Here is a 23,168-nt window from a genome sequence, read left to right on the forward strand (position 1 = left end):
AACAAAAGCAGCAAGATGGTTACTTTCAGAGACGTGTGCTCGACGGTGCAAGATACGCGTTTCTTAACTCTTTTATCTGTTTAACTAACATTGTTTTACAGGTATCGGCGTTGTAAGAATGATTTGGAATCGCAGAACGTTTTGAATCATTCTCCTTCCCTATCGATACTTTGACTTTTATTTTCGAAACCTAAGTTTCTCCAAACTCAGTCAAAGTGGGGGCTTCTGTAGACGCCCATTTGTGTCTCCTCAAAACCAAACCCCGTGATGAATGCCTTTCACTTCGAACCATAATCGAATGAGGTGAAAGTGTTTGAAAGTCAAGTGTTGCGGTTTAGTTTTATTAAAAATTCTCTTCTCTCTGTTTTCGAAAATAACTCTGTTTATTTAAAAATAGCCAAACCAGATTAGTTTGGTCCGTAATTAAGGGGCTCGAAGAGATCTTTCCAACGATATATTATAAGCCCAATTCCGATGAATATTGAGGAAGTTATGGCCAAAATACTAAACTGGGCCCGGTAAACTATTTACATACGGCCCAGTGATCTAAAGGAGGGCCCAATGTTAATTATTATTCCTAAAATTATTAGGATTAATTATAATTTTCTAGAAGTTTCTAGAAGGTTCTTTTTTATTCTAATATTATTAGATTTAATAATTATTTATTTTAAAATGGACTTTTATTTGGAATAAAATATTATTATTTTAATATTATTATTATTATTATCTGTAAAATACGTTTTTTATCTTCTGTACGGATTCCGTAGATCAAGTTGATTAAAGATCGGATTCCGCGTGGAAAAACGCGCTTAAACCAGGTTGTCGCCAAACGACAAGGCTGTCGCCTCGCGACAGACCCTGTCGCGTCGCGACAGAGTAAATTCCTGGCGACAGCGTGTAGTTTTATTCCTTATCAAATTCTATGATTTTCCGGACTATTTTCCTTATAAATAGGGTCTCAAACCTCCGTTTTTATTCATCAATTACCATCAACTCTCTCTCAAGAATTACTTAATTCTTAATCTCTCTCTCTCTTTCTAAACCAACCTTTTTACAAAATACAATATTCCGCATTCACAAGACTTAGAATCTCTTATCCAAGTTCGAAGTTGCCTTCGCCCTAGACGTGCAAGGTTTGATAATTTCTGAGGGTTTGGTCCAAAACTAGTCAAAACTTTATTTAATTTGATTGTTTAATTGTTCTTTATTATTTTCATTGAAGTTAACTAACTTGTGTATTTTGTTATTAGAAAGAGGTACGAGGCTTCAAAGTAAGTAGATTAGCTTACTCCTTATTTTATTAACAATGTAGAAAGCATGCTTATTATTGTTTAATATTCCTAGTATCATGTTAGGATGCTTTTAATGCTTTCTAGTATCATGTTAGGATGTTTTTAATGTTTTCTAGTGTCATGTTTAGGTTGCCTCTTATTATTTCTAATATCATGTTATCATGTTAGTACCATGTTAGGTTTAAAGCTTTGATCTTTATGCTTAGTGACATGCTAGGATTTGTTATTAATCTTGTTAGTATCATGCCTAGGATCTTGCTATTATTTTAAGCTTTATTATACCTTATCATGATTATGATTATATTTATTATTATTATGATTATTATTATTGCTTTGTTATTATGTTGCTTGATTTATTTATTGTTATTGCTTGATCACGCCTTTTATGCTTGTTAAAGGGAATTCGTACTTGAAATCACGCTTAATAAGATAATTATTAATTTGGTTTAGGCTAATGTGATTTTAACTCAAGTGATCGCCAATAATAGTTTTATTTGTGCATTAATATTCAACCAACATAGATAAACAGGGTAGGTTTAATATAATGTTTGTATGTTATTCGAAAAGCGCACATGAATACGAGCAGAACAAAGTAGAGGCCTATTTTATAGGGCGGGTCCTTTCTTTTGTAGATTGGATTCGTACCCTCATCCCCGAACCCTGTTTGGTTCAAGACCTTATGGAGTTGATGGTCCTTTTAGATTGTCTTTTGGGTTTACAAGTTCCTAAAACTTGTTGGCGACTCTTTTGCTCTCTTTTCTTTCCCTTTGGAACGCCACCATACTTTAGTGTATGATCACAGTGGGGTTCAAGTTTGGGGTCATAATGCTTGAAATATTCCCTACACCTATCTTTGGCTGAGACGTGGAATTTGAAGGGGTCGTCCTTCTCATTCCACTTCTTCCTCTCTTCCTCCTCACTATCTACAAGCGGTGACAAGTTGTCACTGCTCTTAGAAGTGGAGTAGGAGCTGTCGCTCCCCGTCTCCTTCTCATTTTGTGAGAAGGGAGATGAGACGGCTTCTTCGCCGCCTTGGTAGCATTCTTCCAAAAAGGAATCTACGAGAGTTGAAGGGGCACGCGGAGGGGATCTCTCCAGAGCCGTCTGGTTTCCCTGACCAGACGCTTCTCCCTCAGGCGTTTCGCCGCCTGAGCCCTCGCTTCTATAATCTGGATCGGGGGCCGTCTGCATAGTCCGAGCCATTATGTCCTGCACAGACACGTAAATGGTCGGAATCCAAGAAAAAGGTGGTCCCAACACCCCGAGACGGCACTCCCAGTTCTAGACTCAGCCGTCCCTGGTGACCGGCTAGATTCTAACCTAGGTTGTGCCGTGTGTGTTGGTGATGCATCCATTTATTGCAAGAAATATGTACAAGCGGTGAAAAATGAAAAAGAGCTGAGAGAGATAGAGACGGTACCTTTAGATTTGATATATGGAGGTAGACGGGTCCGGCTGGGTTGACGAGAATGAGTTTTCTTACTTGCGCTTGACTCAGACGGATGACTTCTGCTCTCTCTCAAAGTTTTTTCTCTCGAAAATTTTTGTAAACGTACAAAATTATAAGGGTAAACGGCTATATATAGAAGGTAAATTCGGGGGCATCCCCGTAATTTACTCAGAAGGTGATTATTTACTTTTGGCGGTAAAATTACCACCAACCGGAGCGTGACGCGTGTCACAGATGCCACGTGGCGTGCCACGTCACATCTGTGAAGGCAAATGTTTAGGGTAATTTACCCCGCCACGTTGTCCAATCAGAGGATAACACGTGTCAGCCCCGGGATGGTACAAAGTGGACCAATCCCTGCTTGACATGTGTCATTCCAGAAACATGGGGAAATGGCGGCCTTCAGGCCTAAATCCCAAGAAAGCCGCAAATGCGGCGCAGCCCACCAATGATTAGGGTTCACTAACCCAATCAGGGGCACAAATCCCAATGACCCTATAAATAGGGAGATTCCCCTCTTTTGGAGGGCATGTTTTACCATTTATTACAAACTGTCCCTTTGATAGAGACATCTGAGCTTGGAATCCGAGCAAATACCCACCTAAATTTCCGCACCTTTTTCTCTCCCTTCAAGTTACTAACTCGATCGTTGGAGGCGGAGCACCACACAACCGGTGTCTCCGTTTGTTTTGCAGGTACCGGCCGCACCAGACCAGTCTTCGAGTTGTAACTCTCCCGAAGGACAAAAACACCCAAAACACTTGGTGCTATTGCAGGGAGTGCGTGTGGGGTGTGCTACGTGCTTGCGGCACGATGCGCACAACCCTATACTTGGCACTTTAGCCCCGGGTTTTAAGGCAATGACATTTTGCGGATTTTGCTGTTTTAATTATTCTAATTAATTTAATTATATTTGGTTTTAATTATTTTAATTAAAATTTTGGAGGCTAGGCCTCGGTTTTGAGCGACATTGGCAAAATTTTATTTTGGCAAAATTTTGGGTTTACTGGCTTAATTAATTGGATTAATTAAGATGGATGGGGAATTTAGTGGGAGCTTCAATTATTAATTGCTTTAAATTACATTATCGACAACTTTGACTAGTTTTAATTAGGCGTGTTAATCAGATTAACCACCTAAATTAGTTGCTAGTTGACGCGTGTTTATGCATTGTTACTTGTTTATCATTGTAAAATTCATTAATTAGGCGTGTGAATCAGATGAATGGAATGTATATTCTCTCACAGGTTTTTATGAAATGACAACTAGTGGGGTCTGATTAGGATAGAAAATACGGACTACGTTCCGTGATGTATTTTTGTAAATCTAAATACGGTCTTCGAACCGTTGAGTATTTTTGTACCTTAATATTTAGATTAGTCCTAGTAATATATACTAGTAGTTGCATAATTTTGGTTAAGTCTTGAAGGCGGAGGTTCTTGGAAGACAAAATCATGAAGTTTCAAAAGAAGACCCTTGAAGACTTGAAGACTCAAGGGGTCATGCTAGTTGTCAAATGCATCATTTACTTATGTTTTATACATTTATGCTTGTGCTTATATATATGAATGATATGTTAGATGTATGTTTATGATTTCATTATGTTGCGATGATTAATTAACTTCACTTAAATAAACCAACATAGAAACGCTAGGTCCCTAAGAATATTGAGTAAAACTTGCCTTTCCAAAACAACACTTACCGACCGAACAAGGGTGGTGATGGGCCACGCCAAAGCGAGGCATCACCATCTCTCCAAGGAAAGTAAGGCACACCGGGTGTGCATGTTGGTTTTGGTTGAACAGATCGGTATGAGTGAGGAGTCCTCACATATCATAGAAAAAAAGATAAATCGTTAAAAAGGCATTAGATGCGACGATTATCTAACCAAGAATGGCTTGGAGCCATTAGCAAAGAGTTGCTTATGTTGGGGTATCAAGTGTTAGGACAAGTCAAAGCATGCCTAATTACTTGTTGATTCCTTCGATCTTAGAATCGCCTTATTTTCACAAAATAGGGACAATTTTAATATGTGTGAATAAGACGTTAAATAAGTTTGTAAGTATGCATGAATGCTTTTAAAATTTCAAACTTATTATGTTCTTGATAAATGGTTATACTTTGCACTTATTATTGTAGTATTCTAAATCAAATTATATTGTTTTCATGATTGGTAAAGGAAATCTTTGAGGGTGGTTCTCAAAGAAAGGAAAATCATTTCTAAAATACAATTCTCATAAATGACTTTTATAACTAAGTCCGAAAGGACGGTTGGACATCATGTATTCAAAATACTAGGTAGTTTTGATAAACATGAAGTATTGAGCTGCAAACTCAAATTGTCAATATTTGACAACCAACGTATCTTTTCGCTTCATACATAGATGAGAACGTAAGACTCATTGATGTAGTGATTCAAGCATGAATTAAAGGAAAGTATGGAAGCAAACAACACATCTCTTAAAATAAGAGACTTTCCCGAACTACAGACTAGCTCCACGTACTTGTCCCTTGCCAAGCACCTTAGCTGTAGAGTCATTGCCCATAAAGAGAATTTCTTCATCATCAACCTCCAAGAAGGTCTTGAACAACGATCTATCCTTGCACACATGCCTCGATGCGCCCGAATCGATATACCACGAACAATCATCTTGTGCACATTTGATTTAAGAAATCATACACACATAATCCATAAATGAATTAAATGAAATTTGTGCACAAGAGTTACCTTGTTTTTCTTGGGATTGGCTAGCATTGCCATTCCCACCTTGAGTCTTTTCCTCGCTCAATTTTTTCTTCCAGATTGTGCAATCCTTCTTAAAATGTTCGGGATTTCCACAAACCCAACAAGCACCTGATTTTGCACCATCACCACTTAACTTAGGCTTCTTGCCCTTATTTTTGTATGAGTCATTACCTCTCTTCCTCTCACTTGGTTTGGCATCCTCCACCACATTTACGGTAGTGGAACTAGGATTTGCATCCTTATTTCCCTCTTGCACCTGGATTTCTTCCTCAATCCGAATGTGAGAAGCCTTACATCATCCTTTCCAAGAGGAAGGCAATTTGTCTATTATAGATGACACTATAAAGGTCTCATCAAGAATTATGTCATGTTGCCTAAGACTTCCTAATATTCTTTGAACCTCATGAAACTGTTCCATATATAATGGGCCTATTATCAACAAACTTGTAATTGTTAAATTTACTTACAAGAAATTTCTTGCTAGAAGCATCTTCAGCCATATATTTAGCCTCTAATTCATCCTAAAGAGACTTAGTAGAATCATTAAACTGATAACATCAAAGAGTTCATTAAACATACAATTGACAATGTGGCCACAACAAATGTAATTGTATTCTTCCAATTGTTGTGTTTCCTAGTTTTATCCAATGATTCATTCTCCTCCTCCGTAGGCTTCGGAGCTGCGAGAACATATGCCACCCCAATCGATGTCAATAAGAAACACATCTTCTTCTGCCATCTTCGAAATCAACTCCTTCAAATTTATCCAACTTCTGAATGTTTGACATCAATTCTTTCACCGTTGCCATTTTTGCAGAAATTATTACTTTCGATTGTTGGAGAAAATGATTACCAGGTCACAAAATATGACAACGAATTTAAACAAATTTCACTTCGAGGCCTGAACAAAATCGGTTTCCCAAAGTAATATTTCAACCCTGATTAAACACACCGGGTATAAAAAATTACTAAAAGATACAACGAACACAACCACAATAGTGTGTAGTATATTTGTGGTCAAATGTAAACAAAAATTAGAATTTATGATGATGACAGTTGAGTTTGCAATAAAGGTTCCAAGAAGAAAATAAGGAAATTGGCTATTTCTCTTCTAAAAAAAATAACTTCCAACATACGTATACAATACATATATATGTTAAAGCAAAAGAAATCGACAACTATGAAAATAACTGCCAACAATCAAAAGGAAAACCGTCACAAACTCGAACAGCCCAGACACGTGCCCGATCGGGCCGCCACCGCCCGACCAGGCGGACCTGAGTGACGAAATCAGCACCCTCTCGCGCCCTATTAGGCGGTGGTAACCCGATCGGGCAAGAAACCTAGTAATTTGCAACTTCATTCTCGTGGCTATCGAGCGGTGGCTACCCGATCGGGCGGCCGAGAAGTATTTCAGAACCACCCTTGCGCGTCCGAACGGGCTAGCACCATCCAGACCGGGCATACGGAGGGCTGCCAATCAAGCTTCTCTAAACCGTAAGCTATTCTTCCTACACCATTGTTCTTATGTCCTTTTTACCAAGGTTATTGCTCTTATAATCTTGATTAATTAATTCACAACACCATTACCTTAGTAAACCAATAATTTAACATGAATTTGTCTAAATTCTCAAAATTACTCTACAAAATTGAAGGTTCTTAATTGAATTTTATAGATGATTTTGGTTTGAGAAGATTTAAGGTTTGATGATTTTTGCTAAAAGAATTCGTATTTTTAATTCGTGGGTTTTCACTTACGAAGTATAATTTCTCTAATACCTTATTCTATGTTTTTGCACTGATACCTTATTCTATGTTTTAATTTCTCTCTCTTGCCATTCTAGGAATTTGGAATTTCTTAATTGAATTTCTTTGGTTGAATTATTTGATACTTCAAAATCGGTCTAAAGCGACCCAGTCTAGGTTTTGGACCGATTTTTTCGGTCCGGTCTGAATTCGGTCCGAGCTTAATCGTTCCGGTCTTCGATTCTTGAAATTCTAATTTTCGGTCTAGTTCGATCCGGTCAAGTCTTGGACCGATGAAAAGCCCTAAGACCACCTCATTTAGACAGGTCTCTTTATCAAACAGACCCGTTCAAGAGTGGTCTCTGATAAGGTAGATTTGGACGGGTCTCTTTGCTCGTTTTGTAGTAGTGTAAAGTTCAACATGGGCCTAAGCCTGTGATCTAAGATTTTGGTGACAATCTTTTAGGTTGTCATATTTGTTTGATAGTTTATTTGTGGATAGTCAGTCTTTGGAATAAGGTTGATAACAGTCTTATTGAGATCACTAGAGACCCCACTAGATGGGAAGATCTGAAGGATTTGGTGAAAGATTTTCTTTTATGATCTCCCAATGCTTTTCGAAAAAAAAAAAAAGGGTATGCAAGCCATCCCATCCAAGAGCTTTAAAGGCTCCAATCTTGAAGACTGCAAATTTCAAATCCTCCATAGGAGGATGGGCAAGAGAAATGTTGCTCTCAGGTTTGTACCACTGCATCACAGTCTTAGAAGAGGTGAAGAGAGTGGAAAAGTAGCTTACTATATGATTTAGAAGATCTGAAGGATTAGAGATGGTATTCCTAACAAAATCCTTAAGGGAAAGAAATATGTTCCTAGATCTTCTTAGAAAAGTAGAGAGATGGAAAATAAGGTATTTCTATTCCCTCCTTGGAGCCAACTTTCCCTGGCTCTAGTTAGTCATTTAAGCTCTTTCTTATCAAGGATTGAAGCTAGTTCCTAGGAGAGAGACTCTTCAAGGTTCCAAAGAAATTGATTTTGGGGTTGGGATTCCAATTTGATTTGAATGCCCTTAACCCTAGCCATTAGGTCACCATAGAAAACTTTGGCCCAGCCGCCCAGGAAGAAAATGAGGTAGCCAAGGAAGAGTTTTTCTGTATCCCGAGAGTTTAAGATAAGGGTGTTAAAATCTGGCTCACAATACCACATTGGCTCAAATTTAAACTCCTCAACCTAACTTACTCCGTAAATACCATATTGCATTTCCTTGCCAAATTGAACCAAGCATACTAGGAAATTTGTGGACTCTGAGTTTCTTACCTTTCGTTAATCTTCCTTGATTCCATTCCTTTCTGATTATTGAACCAACAGATAAGTTCCTAAAAAGAGGAAATCGGGTGGACTTAAAAGACAAAAAATTAGCAAGTAACTTTGTTCATCAGCTCACAAGCTGAACTTTGAAATGCTCCCAAACAAATAGCAAGAAAATCATTTACTTCGCAATGCATTCATGATAATTTCATAGAAAAGCTACTGCCTTACTTTAAATTCCCAACATGCAAATAAGCCTTACAAACGAAATCAGCACTTCAAACAATATACTCAATTACTCACATCCAACTAAGATAGCTGAAATATTTACAAGAGAATTCCATCAAAGCACTATTCGGATCTCACTTCATAAGCATTTCCACCTGGACCTAGCAAAGATTTAAATACAGAGAACGGCGAACATTTGCGAAGGAGAGCTTCGTCAAGGACAGATTCTCCGCAATTGGGAATAATACCCCAATCAGTATGCACCAAGCTTGCCTGTCAAAGGAAATGGTGAAAATCTGCACAATCAGCATGGGAATGAGTTGCAAGTGCAAGTGTTAACTGGAACTGGAAAGTGACAAATCAGATATAGACTAACCTTTAACAGGAAGACGCGTCCTGAGACAGCATTGTCAAACTTGGCTTCTGATAATAATGTTCCCTACAAAATTTTGATATAAAACCAACTCTAGTGTTGTTTACAGGGGTGCAGAATCTATATATAGAACCAGTACTTAATGAGCATCTAGTTCAGCCATACCATGATGAGGTTCATCAATGCAGATTTTGGTGGAATACCAATTTCAGATGTACAAAGTTGTAGTAGCAGCAAAATGTGAACTGTTGAAAAGCAACAGTTCCAGTCTCCTTCAACATAACTTCAATGAAGATGGTAATAACAGGTTCCATCTTGTATAAATGATTATTGCAGGTTTGTCAGAGAAGATCATCCAACTCTATAAAATCTCCTTCTAGAATGGAAACTAAATGCCGAGGACTCGAAGAATTGACCAAGTCAGTGCTGCCAATATGCCCTGGTGATTTCACCTATTAAAACATACATGAAATGTAAGACTATAATGAAACTAAATATAAATTATGATTTGAAAAGGAAAAAGGAAAAAGGAAAAGGAAATATTAAATCAAAGTTAAAATGTCCCAATCAAGGTGAACTTCCAAGGGAATTAAGTTTTCACATAAGAGAAGCATAATGGTGGCCATGGCAATTGAAAAGTAGGGTAGTTCAGATTTCAAAGCAAGCAAACACCAAATATAGGTGGTTCACATTGCAATCCTCAAAAGCCTTTAAAAAGGTTCATAATTATACTTGTTATAGATTAAACAAGTTAAATGACTTAAATCTAGTCTTTTAACCTTCTGTTTAAACAACCGGCAAAACTTAAATCTTCACACAGGTTCTCGAGAGACAAAGAATAAAGGATGTTTGTGCCATTCATTGAAACCATGTCCACCATTTTAAAAGAAATGCAAATTTTAAATAGTTTCTCTTGGAAGTCTCCATATCCTTTTATAGGAACATGTACCCTAAAAAACAAGGATACCTAAAGACTTAAGGCCGGTGGAAGATTTCCATGATTTCCCAAAAATTCCATGTTGCCCCATTGCCAGAATTACAAGTATTTCAGAATTCAAACTACTACTGTAAAAGCGAAACCCTTTGTATCAAACCTTGTTTTGTCACTACAACAATGGACACTCATCCAGTACACCCATTTTCACTTTTGAGGTTTTCATTAAACCAACTCTTTTTACTCAAACTTTCCCCTACCTACCACTACCTTCTTTATCTAAAACATCCTCTCTCCAAGTCATCCCTTTTTCCCACATGCCTTCAATATTTTACTTCCAGAATTAATTTGAGTCAAAGACCGTTTCATCATTCATCCTTCACAGCCCGCCCAAGTTCCTCCCATCTGCATTACCTATTTCATGCTTAACAGATTCTTAAAATCACAGAAAAACACATCCCTTGCATCTTTAAATAACTCCTTGATATGGTCTACATAAACTAAGCATTCATAGGTAAGTCAACTAGTCCTGATTTCAGAATCGAAGGAATCTGCTAGAGGTATGCAGTTTGCTAGTTTCCTTTATAGCGTTGTATGGACAGAACAGGAACCAAGCAATTGATCAACGCTTCACTGGCATTGAATTGCATTTTGATGTATTAATGGATGGACGTCCTCCAATTTGACTTAACATGCACAATTTGCACATTAGAGTTTTTATCAAGTGGGGAACCTGAATCAAGGAGTTCAAATCAAAGCAATTACATCTAATAAACATTGGTCAGAAGGCTTTTTCTTAATTTGCATCATGAAGTCTAACTAGATTCGATTATAGTCTTCTTACTAATTTCACCTAAACTTCAGAACATAACGGCTGAAGTAAAAGGTGTCAAAGGAATTGCATGATATAATCGCATTCAACAACTTTGTCGTATGTGGATAGAAGGTATCTACGGTCAAAGTGTATCTGTGGATGCACACTTGGCAACTCCCACATAGTTGTACTTTAAGGAGCTAAGCAAGTGCACCATTATCACAAGACAGAGATAATCTCCACCCACATGCATAAATGCATTCACCCAAAAGTTTTTTTAATGCCTTAACAAAAATTATACCTAAAGAGACGAGAACAGTAATCATCCAACATGTAAAATCCCAACATAATTTTACAATTAATTTTCTGACAGTAAATAAAAACCAACCAGCCTATGAAAGCTTCTGTGTACCATAGAAACAAGTGAAGAAACACCAATATTAATAGATTTTGCAGCCAATTGTATTGCTACTATGAGAGGCAGGTAATCAGGCTATTCAGGTTTTAAATTAGGTGGAGTGGTGGTATTAAGTATAAACAGGGCTATGAGAATAGATAAGCAAACCACACCTCACTCTGCAAAGGTTGCTGAAGAGGGGAGTCAAAACACTCATAAGCTCATAGCTAAACTGGACAAGCAATAGTTTCAATAATTCCTCCCTGACACCAATGGAAATAGAAAAAATAAAAAATTGACACTATATAGGAAATTTCCAGTACCTAAAAGTAATACTTTCAAGTGCCCAAAATTATTCACACGGACTTAACAAACCCTCCCCTTTATTTATTTATAATACTCTCTCCCCATTACATTGTTCTCTCTCCCTCACTAATTCATGAGTGTTCCTCCTTTTTGATGCTCTTCCTCACCTTCTGACATCATAAGGATTGCCAACCTCATTATTGTGTACTATCCTTTATACCTATCCCTTCCCTTCTTGCATACATGTATCTATTGCCGGTCCTGTCAGTGAAGATGGAACTTGGGCCCATATGGATACACTAACTCCTTCTGTCCTTCATGATTATGCAGCCACCATAGCAGTAAAATGGTGATTTATTTTAATGAAGTGCGCAAATTTGGTTTATACACCACAAATATGGCATCAATTCCTTGTAAAATTAGTAGTAACCCTTTGACAAAATCCAGCGTGATTTCATCTTATATGTGGGCTGGGAGGGGGGGGGGGCAAGGGCTAAAGAAGGGTAGCAGGTTAAACAAGTTTAAATTTGCTGTGCCACTTCTTTCCATAAATCCATATAGACCCAAAACTATTCACAAACTAAACGTTGAAATGTCTTTAACTTCCTAGAGAGAAGAGTCATATTACTAGCTCAATAGTTACTTGGTGACTAAACCCTTCATAAAACAACTCTTCCTACACAAGCGAATCATGATGCCAATGCCCTTTCTTCCACATTCTATATGATCATAAACAAGTTTCTCACTCACAAGTCGTAGCTTCGCTCCTCCGTTGTGTCTGTGCCCCCCCCCCCCCCCCCGTCCTTCGAAAATCCGAATTCGAGGTTGGGGTGAATTCGTTTTTCTCAGTTGCCTTGTTGCGTGAGAAACTTGTTTCAAACTGTCCTTTTTTTCCTGTTTTTTAAGGAAAATAAGGGACTGGCAGCAGCTATATTTGGTTACCCCTGTCGCGTCATTCGCTTTCATGCGTGTGAAAGTAAGGTCTCCCCTTCTTCATCCGTAGTATCTCCCCAAAACGAGCCCTTTCCTAAATGGCTAAGGCTCGTAAGGGCCCTTTTGGGGCTTTGGCGTTTAGAGCTAGGTTTTACGGCTTCCGTCCGGTTTGGTTACAGCTAGTTGGACCTTTTATCACCCCGGATCAACGCGTTTACACGCTTGTCTTTTTCAGGGCATAAACCTTTTTCACAGGGCGCAAGGGTAAAAAGTTGTCCCCGAGCAGATAAGCCTTGCCTCGCGTCCTGCTACGTAAGGTAGTATACCTTCTTAGATGTCCAAGGAGGGCAACATACATCTAAAGAATCCTTTCACGTGTAGCCTTCGAATTACCCCAATCCCTAAGCTAAAGCCCCCGCTTTGCAATAGGTAGCGATTCTCGGAGGGGCTTTTAGTTGATTCGTGAGTTGGTTCTGAAAGGGCCAGTAAATCATTGGGTACACAACCATTGTCGTCTTGTCATTTTGAGTCATTCATTCACACTTATAAGTCTATGACCTGGTGTTGTGAATGTTTTACAATGATTTCAAAAAGACTAAAAAGACTAGAATCTCCTGTCTTTTTGAAATGAAGTCTACTAAATAGATTTTTTGTAAACTTCTCCCCCGTGGAGTTGGGGGGTCGCGTTCCTTTTTAATGTAGCTAATGTGGTTAATGTTGCTATCCGTAGGAAATGGGATGAGGGCATTCCTTTCCTGCCTCCTTTGATAAGGAAGGTTTCTTTAAATTCAAGGTTTTGTTAAAAGTTTCTTTTCATTCCTTGAATTTATAGCTTCAAAAACAGTGAATGTACGAACGTACTATTCTTTATCTTGAACACAGTCTCCCGGGCGAGAGCCTTCACACGGCTCTAAGGGTATAGCAGCCGTCGTTCGAAACAAGTTTCTCACTCACAAGTCGTAGCTTCGCTCCTCCGCTGTGTTTATGCTCCACTCCCCCCGTGAGTTGGGGGTCGTGTCCTTCGAAAATCCGAATTCGAGGTTGGGGAGAATTCGGTTTTCTAAGTTGCCTTGTCGCGTGAAAAACTTGTTTCGATTTTTCCTGTTATATTGTGCAAAGATATCCTGGAAATAAAACTTGAATATGCTCAAATGGATTCAAGATGAATACTAACTACATAGCTATTGTAGATTTCTCGATAAAGCATCTACAACTTTATTAAATATCCCTTGGTCGAACTAAATGCCAATCTATATTCAAATCTTAACCTAGCTATCCCATTATTGACAATCCAATCGCCCCTCTCATTATTCCATGAGAGAACGTTAAGCATCATTTACATCATTGTGGATGAGGATTTACCTCTTGTCGTGCAAATAAGGCCGCATTATTGTACCACAAGAGCAATCGCCATGAACCACTCATACATCAATTTGAATTTTGCCCTTAATCCAATGTGTGACTAAAAACGAATAGGGTGTTGGACGCAAAAAAAAACCTACACTCAAACTATAACCTGATATATCCATTTCCAATACAAAGTAGCTTGTTCGAGTCTTACAAATGCCATAACAGCTAATACCGTAATATATCTTCCTCCATAAACCTTCTCCGCACGTTAATTGAGGAAGGGATAAGAGAACGTAAACAGACGAATTCTAAGAAGTATAAACCATTCAAAAGTAGCACTTTTTCTTGTTGATGATTAAATTATTTTATCCATTTACCAAGGCTAGTGAATTTCTTAAACCGTGTGCCAAAATGATGTGTCGCAACTATAAGGAAACGAAGGCATTAGTTAAAATAAAGTTTATGCAAGTTCAAAACCCTTTATACTACAATGATGTGGCTAAGATCTCAACTCTTCCCCATCTTCGACTTCCTATACTACAAGTTATGAGTAATTCTTGTCAACAAAGTTCAAACATCCACTTATCACTACATCACAAGTTTTCCACGTAATTAATGTTTTTAGGTGTGGATCCCATATCTCAGGCCAAACATAGATTTCAAAAGATATCCTTAGGCACAACAAAGGACGAGCTAGTGCCTTGGCTAATAGAGTCACAAAGACTTACAAAAGGCTCACAACACATGTATATACACAAGAAGCACCCTTAGCATTGCGCTTCATGCCCCCCAAAAGAACTTTTGCGCCTAAGTTAACTAGATTTATAATGGAAACATTAGTTGGACATAGATAAGAAATTAAAGAGGTCTATATATCCACACTCAAAGCTTCATCCGCATAACATCAATATCTTAACTTCTCATAGTGCTGATTCACAATATTGCCATTAATACTAGAGTAGCATTTTCCTCCTCTATGTTAAAACTACCCTTGCCTCATAAATGATTAAATTTAAAATGTCATTCGTAGGATCTAAGTACGGATGTCAGTTGGGGGGGGGTGTCAAGTAGGAGAACCGTCCCATGGAGCGGGGATGGGTCTTGGTTTGGTGGGTGGTGGGCAGGGATGGGGATAAAAATCATACCCACCATGGGTGATGGGGCGGGGGTGGATTTTACATTGTACTCGCCCCATCCCTGCCCGCTCCACCTGTCCCACTTCGTACCTGCCTCATCTATATATTTTTCAAAAACAAAATTATATGCTTTTATACTATTATATAAAAATAAATAAATAAATAAATAAAATTATGTAAAATAAAATAGTAGATATAATAATTTGTAATACACTATATTATAACTAAAAAAGTGTGTAATATTAACAATACTTTTTTTAACCTATATTAATTACGTTGGATTGTGTATTGGGAGATGGGGATTAGGCGGGTCTTAGGTGAAGATTGAGTGGGGATGGATATCAAAGTGGGGATAGATATCGAAGTGGGGGTGGGCAGGAATGGTTTTGAAATTATACCCGATTGGGCGGGGATGGGGATGAAATTTGGACCCGCTCCGGAGATGGGGATGGGGATGAAAATTTTAGGTGGGGATAGGGATGGGAAGGCCAACATCCGCCCCGCCCTGCCCTATTGACATCCCTAGATCTAAGCAGCATCAACAGAGGCATGTCAATCATCATGTATCTCTCACTTCATCCTCCTCTGCCATAGGAAACATTCAAATTTCAACTACTATATTGACCAATTAGAGGTTTAAATTATCAAGTCAATACTTGTAAATTCATCCTTCATGTATGCCCTTATTTCTCCATTCAATCAATCAATCAATCAATCAAAGCCTTAATCCCATAAGTGGGGTCGGCTACATGAACCAAAAGTGATATCTAAAACTCAGAGGATCAATTTGTTTGTAAGTTTTATGTTTTAGCACAAGTTCCTCCTCAAATTCACCCTACCACAAACTTCATCGCTCCAAAAATTAAGTAAAAAAATATAAAGAGAATAATATAATCGATTGAAATTCATACTTCTTAAATTGGATTGGAAAACGTTACCTTTTTCTTTATATTTGTACTCTTGAAGGACATTGGAGGTGTATCTTGACCTCAATTGAATGCCTATTTGATAGGTTAAAAATTTTAACCCACTTTATTCATTTGATTGTATGGTAATAAAAAGAAATAAATAAACTAGCAACAAGTATTTCTAATGAAACGACACCAATGGTCCTTAGTTTAAAGGGCCGCAAGGCACACCAAACCATAAACAACCCCTAGAGCCTACGCGAAAAGTGTGTGCCTTTAGAAAGCACAACACAACTTTTTTTTTTAACTCAGTGTTTACATAAAATTTAGTCAAAATGGCCCATATATTAGTTTAATAAAAAGCCTTACAATAAGATTTTGTTAAAACAAATAATCAATAAGGGGAGGGATATCACGTGAGCGGTAAAATAGAAAATCTTAGCACTTGTCTAAAATAACTGCAAAGAAAGGTAAGAACACCCACATTGCAGGTCCAATGGAAGGAAAAAAAATGACTAGAAAAGGTTCCAGACCGAAACAAAAAGAGAAGAATGAGAATTGTGATAGAAGAGGAGAAGAGATAATCAATAGAGGAGAATACTGAGCCAGAAAGCTTGGCCAGCAATGAATGCCATGCCAGCAGATCTAGTGCACCCTGGTGCCAGAAACTGCTCACCGACAAAAATTTTCATAACCGGAAACCATAGATTTCTCAATTGATTCACCACTCGTGAAAGGTGCAAAATAGGTTTTCAGTAATTTGGGCTATTTAATGGAGAATTAAATTGAAGAAATTATGCAATTAATTGAGAGCCTTTGCTCAAATTAGCTTTAAAAAGACAGTCAACTCTCTCACATTTATACATGAAGCAACACAGACACTGGCCTTGGTCGAGGCAGCCTAAGGCAAATTCTTTTGCCGCCTTTTAGAATGAATTTTACCCAGCAAGGTCGAGGCATTTTGACCTGAACCTTGACTTGCTTGGCACCTAGGCACGCCCAAAGCACACTTTTTGAAACAAAGTAATAGTCATAAATATTTTTGCTCAAACTACATTAAAAAAGCATTTCATTTTGCAAAACACACACTAGAAACCTTACATGAAAAGAAAACATCAAATTGTTTAACACAGCCCAAATATATAACTTATCAAATTGATAAAAATGTTGAGAAATTGCACTCAAGGAAAGAAAGTTCACCAGAATGTTGGGTTCTGTCTCTTCCGTCAATTTTGTTTGCTGACCCGCAATCTTACCATTTACATAGTAGATGCCATGTGCTTTATCTTCATCCAAGACAGAAACAGTGCTTGAATCGTGCTGAATACCAATATGACGTACAGTTGCAATGCTCTCTTCAGCACACGAACTTAAAGCATGCTCTGAAATGTTGTTTCGACCACGTGATTTGACAAACACTCGGCACACAACAAACGAGGCCTGCAAAACATGCAATAGGATTAAATAACCAAAAGTTAAACAGTTCAATCTCACACCAGTAAGAGGGCAGGTTTGCTAGCTTGTAATATCATGTTCCATTTCTTAAACTGTTTTACGTAATTAAGTTGTCTATTTACCTTCCCTAATCCCATCATACTTCCCTAATCCCATCATGAACGTGCAATTCAAAGGAGAATATTACAAGTATAAATGAAAAGCAAAGTATAAACAAATGAGTGATTTCCCTCAATATAGTTGGATCAAAAATTAATTCCCATTATACATTGGTTTAAAAATTAATTCCCAAGGTACCGTCCAAGTAGGATCGGTGCTTGGTTCAGCTTAAAACCACTAATGTCGTTACCGGTTTTATTAGACTTTTATTTTTTTAAAAAATTACAAAGAGACCCATTGTTACAAAAAGCAGGTCTCTTCGTTCTTATTATTATGAAAAGGACACCTACACCAGTAAAGCGGGTTTGTCAGTCTGTTTTTGTTTTTTCTCAAAAGGAATATAAACCTGTTATTTCAAAATGTGGTCTCTTTTTGCACATATAAAGTGTTCAATGCATTTAAGGGGGGAAAGAGACCTGTTACTAATAAAAGGCGATCTCTTTTTATAACCGCTTATACGAATAGCGGTTTTAAAACAAAAACCGTTCTTATTAGTGGTTTATGGTGAACCAAAATAAAACCCACCCCAATCCTACGTGGACGGTATTTGGGGAATTTATTTTCAAAATGATGTATAAAAGGAATTAGTTTTCTTTTTTACATTATTGTGGGAAATCACTCATAAACAAATAAATTCAAAATACAGCATGGGTTATCAAAAAGAAGAAAGTCAACTTTTACAAGCTCGGGGAATAATATAATATAACTAATACAATTTGGTGAAGCTACCAACACCCAGGTATTTTAAAAAATAAAATAACTTCTTTAAGATATTTTCTTTGGATCATACTAAATTAAAGTGACTTGACCAAATATCTATAGTGCAGATTCTATTATCCCTTGGCAAAACCTCAAATTTCACAATTTCACCAATGCCTTTTTACTCAAATAAGAAACAAGAGTTCTAGCTAAACCATAGCATTTCCATGCATAGCTTGATTATCCCTTCAAATTACCACCAGCAATATATACACATTAAGAAACTCTTAGTCTTTAAATGAGTACTTAGTCAATATATGCAGCCACATACTATTTACCTCATTAAGAAATGTACATTGCAATTTGAAACAAAGACTTCTCTCAAAAAATTTCATAGCAAAAATACAAACCCAAATGCCTTAGCTTAATACTTAGAACGGCTAACGTCACAATTTCAAATTGCTCCCAAGAGAAAATAAAAAAAATGTTCACTTTCTGCATCAATTGTTTACTGATACCTCTTTGCTTGCCTGAAGGCCTCTTAAAAATTCACATGAAAACTACTAAGAAACTGCTCAGTGAAAATAGCAATGCAAATGTGCAATAACCCTAAGAATTGTATTCCAATACACAGCCCTTGTTATGTTTAATTCATTATTATCAGTTCAAGTTTTTAAGTCAAACCATTTTTCATAAATTTAATAGAGCCTAAATGAGGTGAAACTTCACTTCATACTTCTCCCTAGTCTCCTGCTACCACACTCTACCATGACATAGTCAGCCAAAGAGGCCCTTTTTCATCTCACTCCCATATTCTCTTTTGCTCTCTTGAATCTTGATGCCCACTGAACAAAAATCCCAACTTCAAAACAGTTATTTTAAGGGCACAGGATAACTCTCAATTCTCTTGCATCAATTGCCAAAATTCAAAATGCATTTAAAAAATGCATCAAAATCATGCAAATTGTACAAGACATCTAAATCAACAGCTTTCCACCATGGATACGCACATTGATACAATCTACACAAATTTAATTATTTAAAATAATTCATATGCTTGTGATTACAAGGACTATTATCTACCACAAAATAGATGAATAATCTAGCGATGATGATGCCTAGAAAATCTACCATGGTTTCTGTTATTTCAACAGTGTTTGGACTTTAGGCTAAGAGGCTTGAGTTCATTCCTCTTAACCTAGAGCATCACAATGACTTAACCCTAAATTCTGTATCATATCTGGCATATTCCGATTCTATCTCCAATTTTGAACTACAGGATTCTGACACCAATTATTACCAACTTATAACATTATATATATAATATGCAATGTACAAGTATTTCAAATCAGTGTTTAATGTTCTCTCTTCGGCTATTGTACTAACTTGCTCTCTTTACTTCTGCTCAGTGGCTCATAAAATATCAAATGTAAACAATTTTTCCTTTGCTCCCTATTTCTTCTTCTGGACATTTCAAACATGAGTTTAATATGCATATAAATATATGTAAAATAAAAACCAGAGCCATAATATTCATTCCAAAGAAAGAACACTTTCTATCATTGGAAGCTCTTCTAGAAACCAGGTCTCTCAAAACCCTTTCAATATTTATATCAAGGTTGTGAGCAAGTCAACACTTACAAATGCATGGCAGATTCCATGGCTTAATAAAATGGTAAGGTCACTAACTTGGATTTGGTATAAGGTTTTTTTTTTAAAAACAATATATATGAATATAAATTGGTGAATCTAAGAACAGCTCAAGGATTGAAGAGAAACTAGACTGAACAAGATTTGTGCTGCAAGATTGAAGCAACATTCGAAGAATATAGAGAATATTTGGTACGACATTACAACAAGGCTAGGAAGATGTAGGACAGATCCCATAATTTACTGGAGTTACTCACACTGAAGGTCTGGGAGTTGCTTCTCCAAATCATAAAACAGCAGCATTAGAACAGTAAGTCTCACTCTCGGCCAACTGTTACATAATGAAGAGATTAATCACATGAGAAAAGGGCTCAAAGTGTAGCTCTTGCAGCTGAATTTTGCAGCTCATGATGTTGAAGAAGGTAAGCATAGGTTCAGATACTCAATTAATGAGGGACGAAAAGAGACAAAGTAAAGGGAACTAGTACAGAAACAAGGCGATGGATTGGTTTTCTCAACACATTCATTTTAGCTTTTTGCACAATTTATATATGAGCTTTGACACCAATTTCTCATTTATATATTAAAAAAATAATAGTATAGTGTTTAATGTTGTTAGATTAGTCTTAAAGTATATTTTATAAATACAAAGTACTCAAATTTTACAACTATTCTAACAGATTTTCTAATAAAAATAATAATCAAGGTTGTGAGTTGATTTGAGTGACGGTCAAATTCATGGATGTATTAAGAAATGAAGGAAGTATTACATATATAGATTTCTATCACTGATGAGGTAAAATATATTATAATAAGGAACACCATACAATTTCTGTTCTCTGCACCTTCTTAATTTATTTAGACTTCATGAGGTAAAATATATTATAATTAGGAACGCCATAGAATTTCTGTTCTTTGCATCTTCATACTTTGCTTTAGACTGATACTTTGAAAAAGAGTAGTAATGTGCAAATTTAACCTTCATTAAGAACAATTGAAAAGAATTCAATAACTTAAAATTCCTAATTTATAATGAAATATTTAAGTATGTTGCCTGACTGCGCAATCATTAAGGGTACAATCTCAAAACATCAAGAATTTCTAACTCCATAAACAGAATTGCCTATCCACTTGGAAACCCTCACTTTCTGTAAACCAAGATATTAACAAAACTAAAAAAATTATTAGACAGGAAGCACTTCTGACTATCATACTTAATATATTACAGCTATCCATCAAGCTGCATCTTTGTCTTCACTATTTATCAGTCCTGCCGCAGCAACTATTGCTCAAGTTGTTTCGCATAATATCCTTGATTTTCACTTTTTAATCAAGATTACCCAATAAAATGATGAATACATCAACTCTAAGCTGACAAATATAGCATCTATGGTAACACCATTCTAAAAAAAATAATAAAAAAAAACAAGTCACTTGAACGGTTGAACCTACTTTGTCCTATCATAACAAATAAAAATCATCTTTACATTCTGAATTGAGATTGGAACAAATACACGCATCCCTTTAAATTAAGATATCAAAAGAATATAACCCATTTTTGCAATATCCTTGGTACCCAAAACAGATGTAGAGACCCAATTCACTGACTTTGTTTCGGAATGTAGTTCTTGGAGGTGCCTAGCAATTTACTGAATTTAGGTAACACTAAGTTAGACCTTCAAAGGTCCATCATATCTACAATTTAATCATTTTAACAATCATAAAGCAATAGAACAAATTGAAAACAAGAAAAATAACACATTTCAGCACATAAAACCTAATTTAACTGCATAATTTTACAAATTTCACATAATTAAACCAGAAATTAACAAATCCCAAGTAGTAAATTATAATCAAAACCGAAAAACACAACACATTTCAAATTCAAACACATAAATTCTAATTTAATTGCATAATTTTACAAATTCAACACAATTAAACCTGAAATAAACAAATCCCATGTAGTAAATTACAATCAAAAACGAAAAACACAACACATTTCAAATTCAAAAACATAATTCCTAACATAATTGCAGAATTTCACAAAATTAAACCTGAAATAAACAAATCCCAAGTACTTAATTTGCAATCAAAACCAAAAAAAAACCCAAAAAAATTCAAAGAACATACCTTAAAACTGTCGATTAATGCATACTCATACATGAACCAATCAGTCCGAACAGCAGTTTTACCATTGAATTTCTCCATATAGAAAATGAAGCATTTCCTCCTACCCAAAATAACATCACCCCCATTACCCATAACATCCCTAACCCTACCTTTCCTCTTCCAATACCCAATCCCAGCTCTTCTATTTCCTTTCTCCTCTTCTCCACCATTAACCCTCTCAGTGAAGCAATACCAATGTCGCTTCCTTCCGCCGCACCCAAATCTAAAGCAAGTCAATTCCGGAAGATCAAAGGGGTTGTAATTATACAAATTGATCTCCTTAATTGCATCGGCATTCGAAGACGAAGATGAGGATTGTAGAGCCGAATTCTTGTGACGGAGGTAGTACGACAGGAGCTGCTCCTCCGAAGGGTAGAATCGGCAACCCGGTGGGAATATCGACGGTGCTTTAGGGGCTTCCATTCATCGGGTATTTTGAGAAAGAGTAGCAGCGGAAGGAAGGAAGGAAGGAAGGAGGAATGAGAGTGGGAGTGAGCATGGTTTTTATAGGAGGAGTTTTCTGAATGAAGCGTGATCATCAAGCTTCTTTTTGGTTTCCTCTGTTTTTCTCTTTTAAACTTGGGAGTGTTTCTTCGGTTGACCTTAAGTCAAGATGTTGCAACCTTGTGACACGTGCCCCTTTTTCAAGCCATCGGTATAGTATGAGACTATGAGGTGGTGTTTGACAATTTGTGCGAACCAGTCACCTCTAAAAAAATTACAAGTATAAGAAAAAAATCGCGAAAACTCTACATTCACACTCGGTGTGTAAGAGCAATTTACACACTACCAATAATTTTTGACAACTCAGCTGGTCCTACACAAAAGAAGAGGGAAGGCAAAATAATGGGAGGGAAAACTGAGTGGCAGTTTGTCTGTGCTATTGGCGGTATTTTGTAGCTCTTAGGCGGGAATATTGTGAGAGAGCGCCAAAGTGATTATGGGTCCCACTTAATTTCGTCATCGTTGTCTTTCATTCTATTTTAGTGCTGTCATTGACATAGCTAGCAAGTTAGCATGCAAACAATTTTCTACAGAGTATTCAACATCTATACTAATGTAAGTATAATATCAATTCTTCCCCACTTCTGCAATCTAATTTCATTGTTAATAATTGA

The 23,168-nt window shown here is 36.9% G+C and overlaps 1 protein-coding gene across 2 annotated transcripts; it reads right to left on the reverse strand.

Annotated features, from left to right (window-relative positions):
• Positions 1-8,693: 8,693 nt before the first annotated feature.
• LOC145614600 (NAC domain-containing protein 71-like) lies at positions 8,694-22,582 on the reverse strand. 2 transcript variants are annotated; one of them, XM_081669661.1, is made up of 4 exons: positions 22,012-22,582; positions 17,119-17,358; positions 9,144-9,592; positions 8,694-9,040 (listed from the first exon to the last, which is right to left on the reverse strand). In XM_081669661.1, the coding sequence occupies exons 1-3, from the start codon at positions 22,471-22,473 to the stop codon at positions 9,482-9,484; spliced, it is 813 nt and encodes a 270-aa protein (XP_081525787.1). In that variant the 5' UTR covers positions 22,474-22,582; the 3' UTR covers positions 8,694-9,040; positions 9,144-9,481. The 2 variants fall into 2 exon arrangements, with proteins under 2 accessions (XP_081525787.1, XP_081525786.1); XM_081669660.1 differs by having other exon boundaries at positions 8,694-9,063.
• Positions 22,583-23,168: the final 586 nt, after the last annotated feature.

This window comes from Chenopodium album, chromosome 25, assembly GCF_948465745.1.
Source record: "Chenopodium album chromosome 25, dcCheAlbu1.1, whole genome shotgun sequence".
NCBI lineage: Eukaryota > Viridiplantae > Streptophyta > Magnoliopsida > Caryophyllales > Amaranthaceae > Chenopodium > Chenopodium album.

What these genes read in the sequence shown, in the direction of transcription:
- LOC145614600 (XM_081669661.1), bottom strand. Translation starts at nt 22,473, where the DNA reads ATGGAAGCCCCTAAAGCACCGTCGATATTCCCACCGGGTTGCCGATTC. An exon ending in CATTAATCGACAGTTTTAAG is followed by an intron (nt 17,359 to 22,011) that starts GTATGTTCTTTG and finishes CATGTTTTGCAG; the next exon opens with GCCTCGTTTGTTGTGTGCCG. An exon ending in AGACAGAACCCAACATTCTG is followed by an intron (nt 9,593 to 17,118) that starts GTGAACTTTCTT and finishes ATGTTTTAATAG; the next exon opens with GTGAAATCACCAGGGCATAT.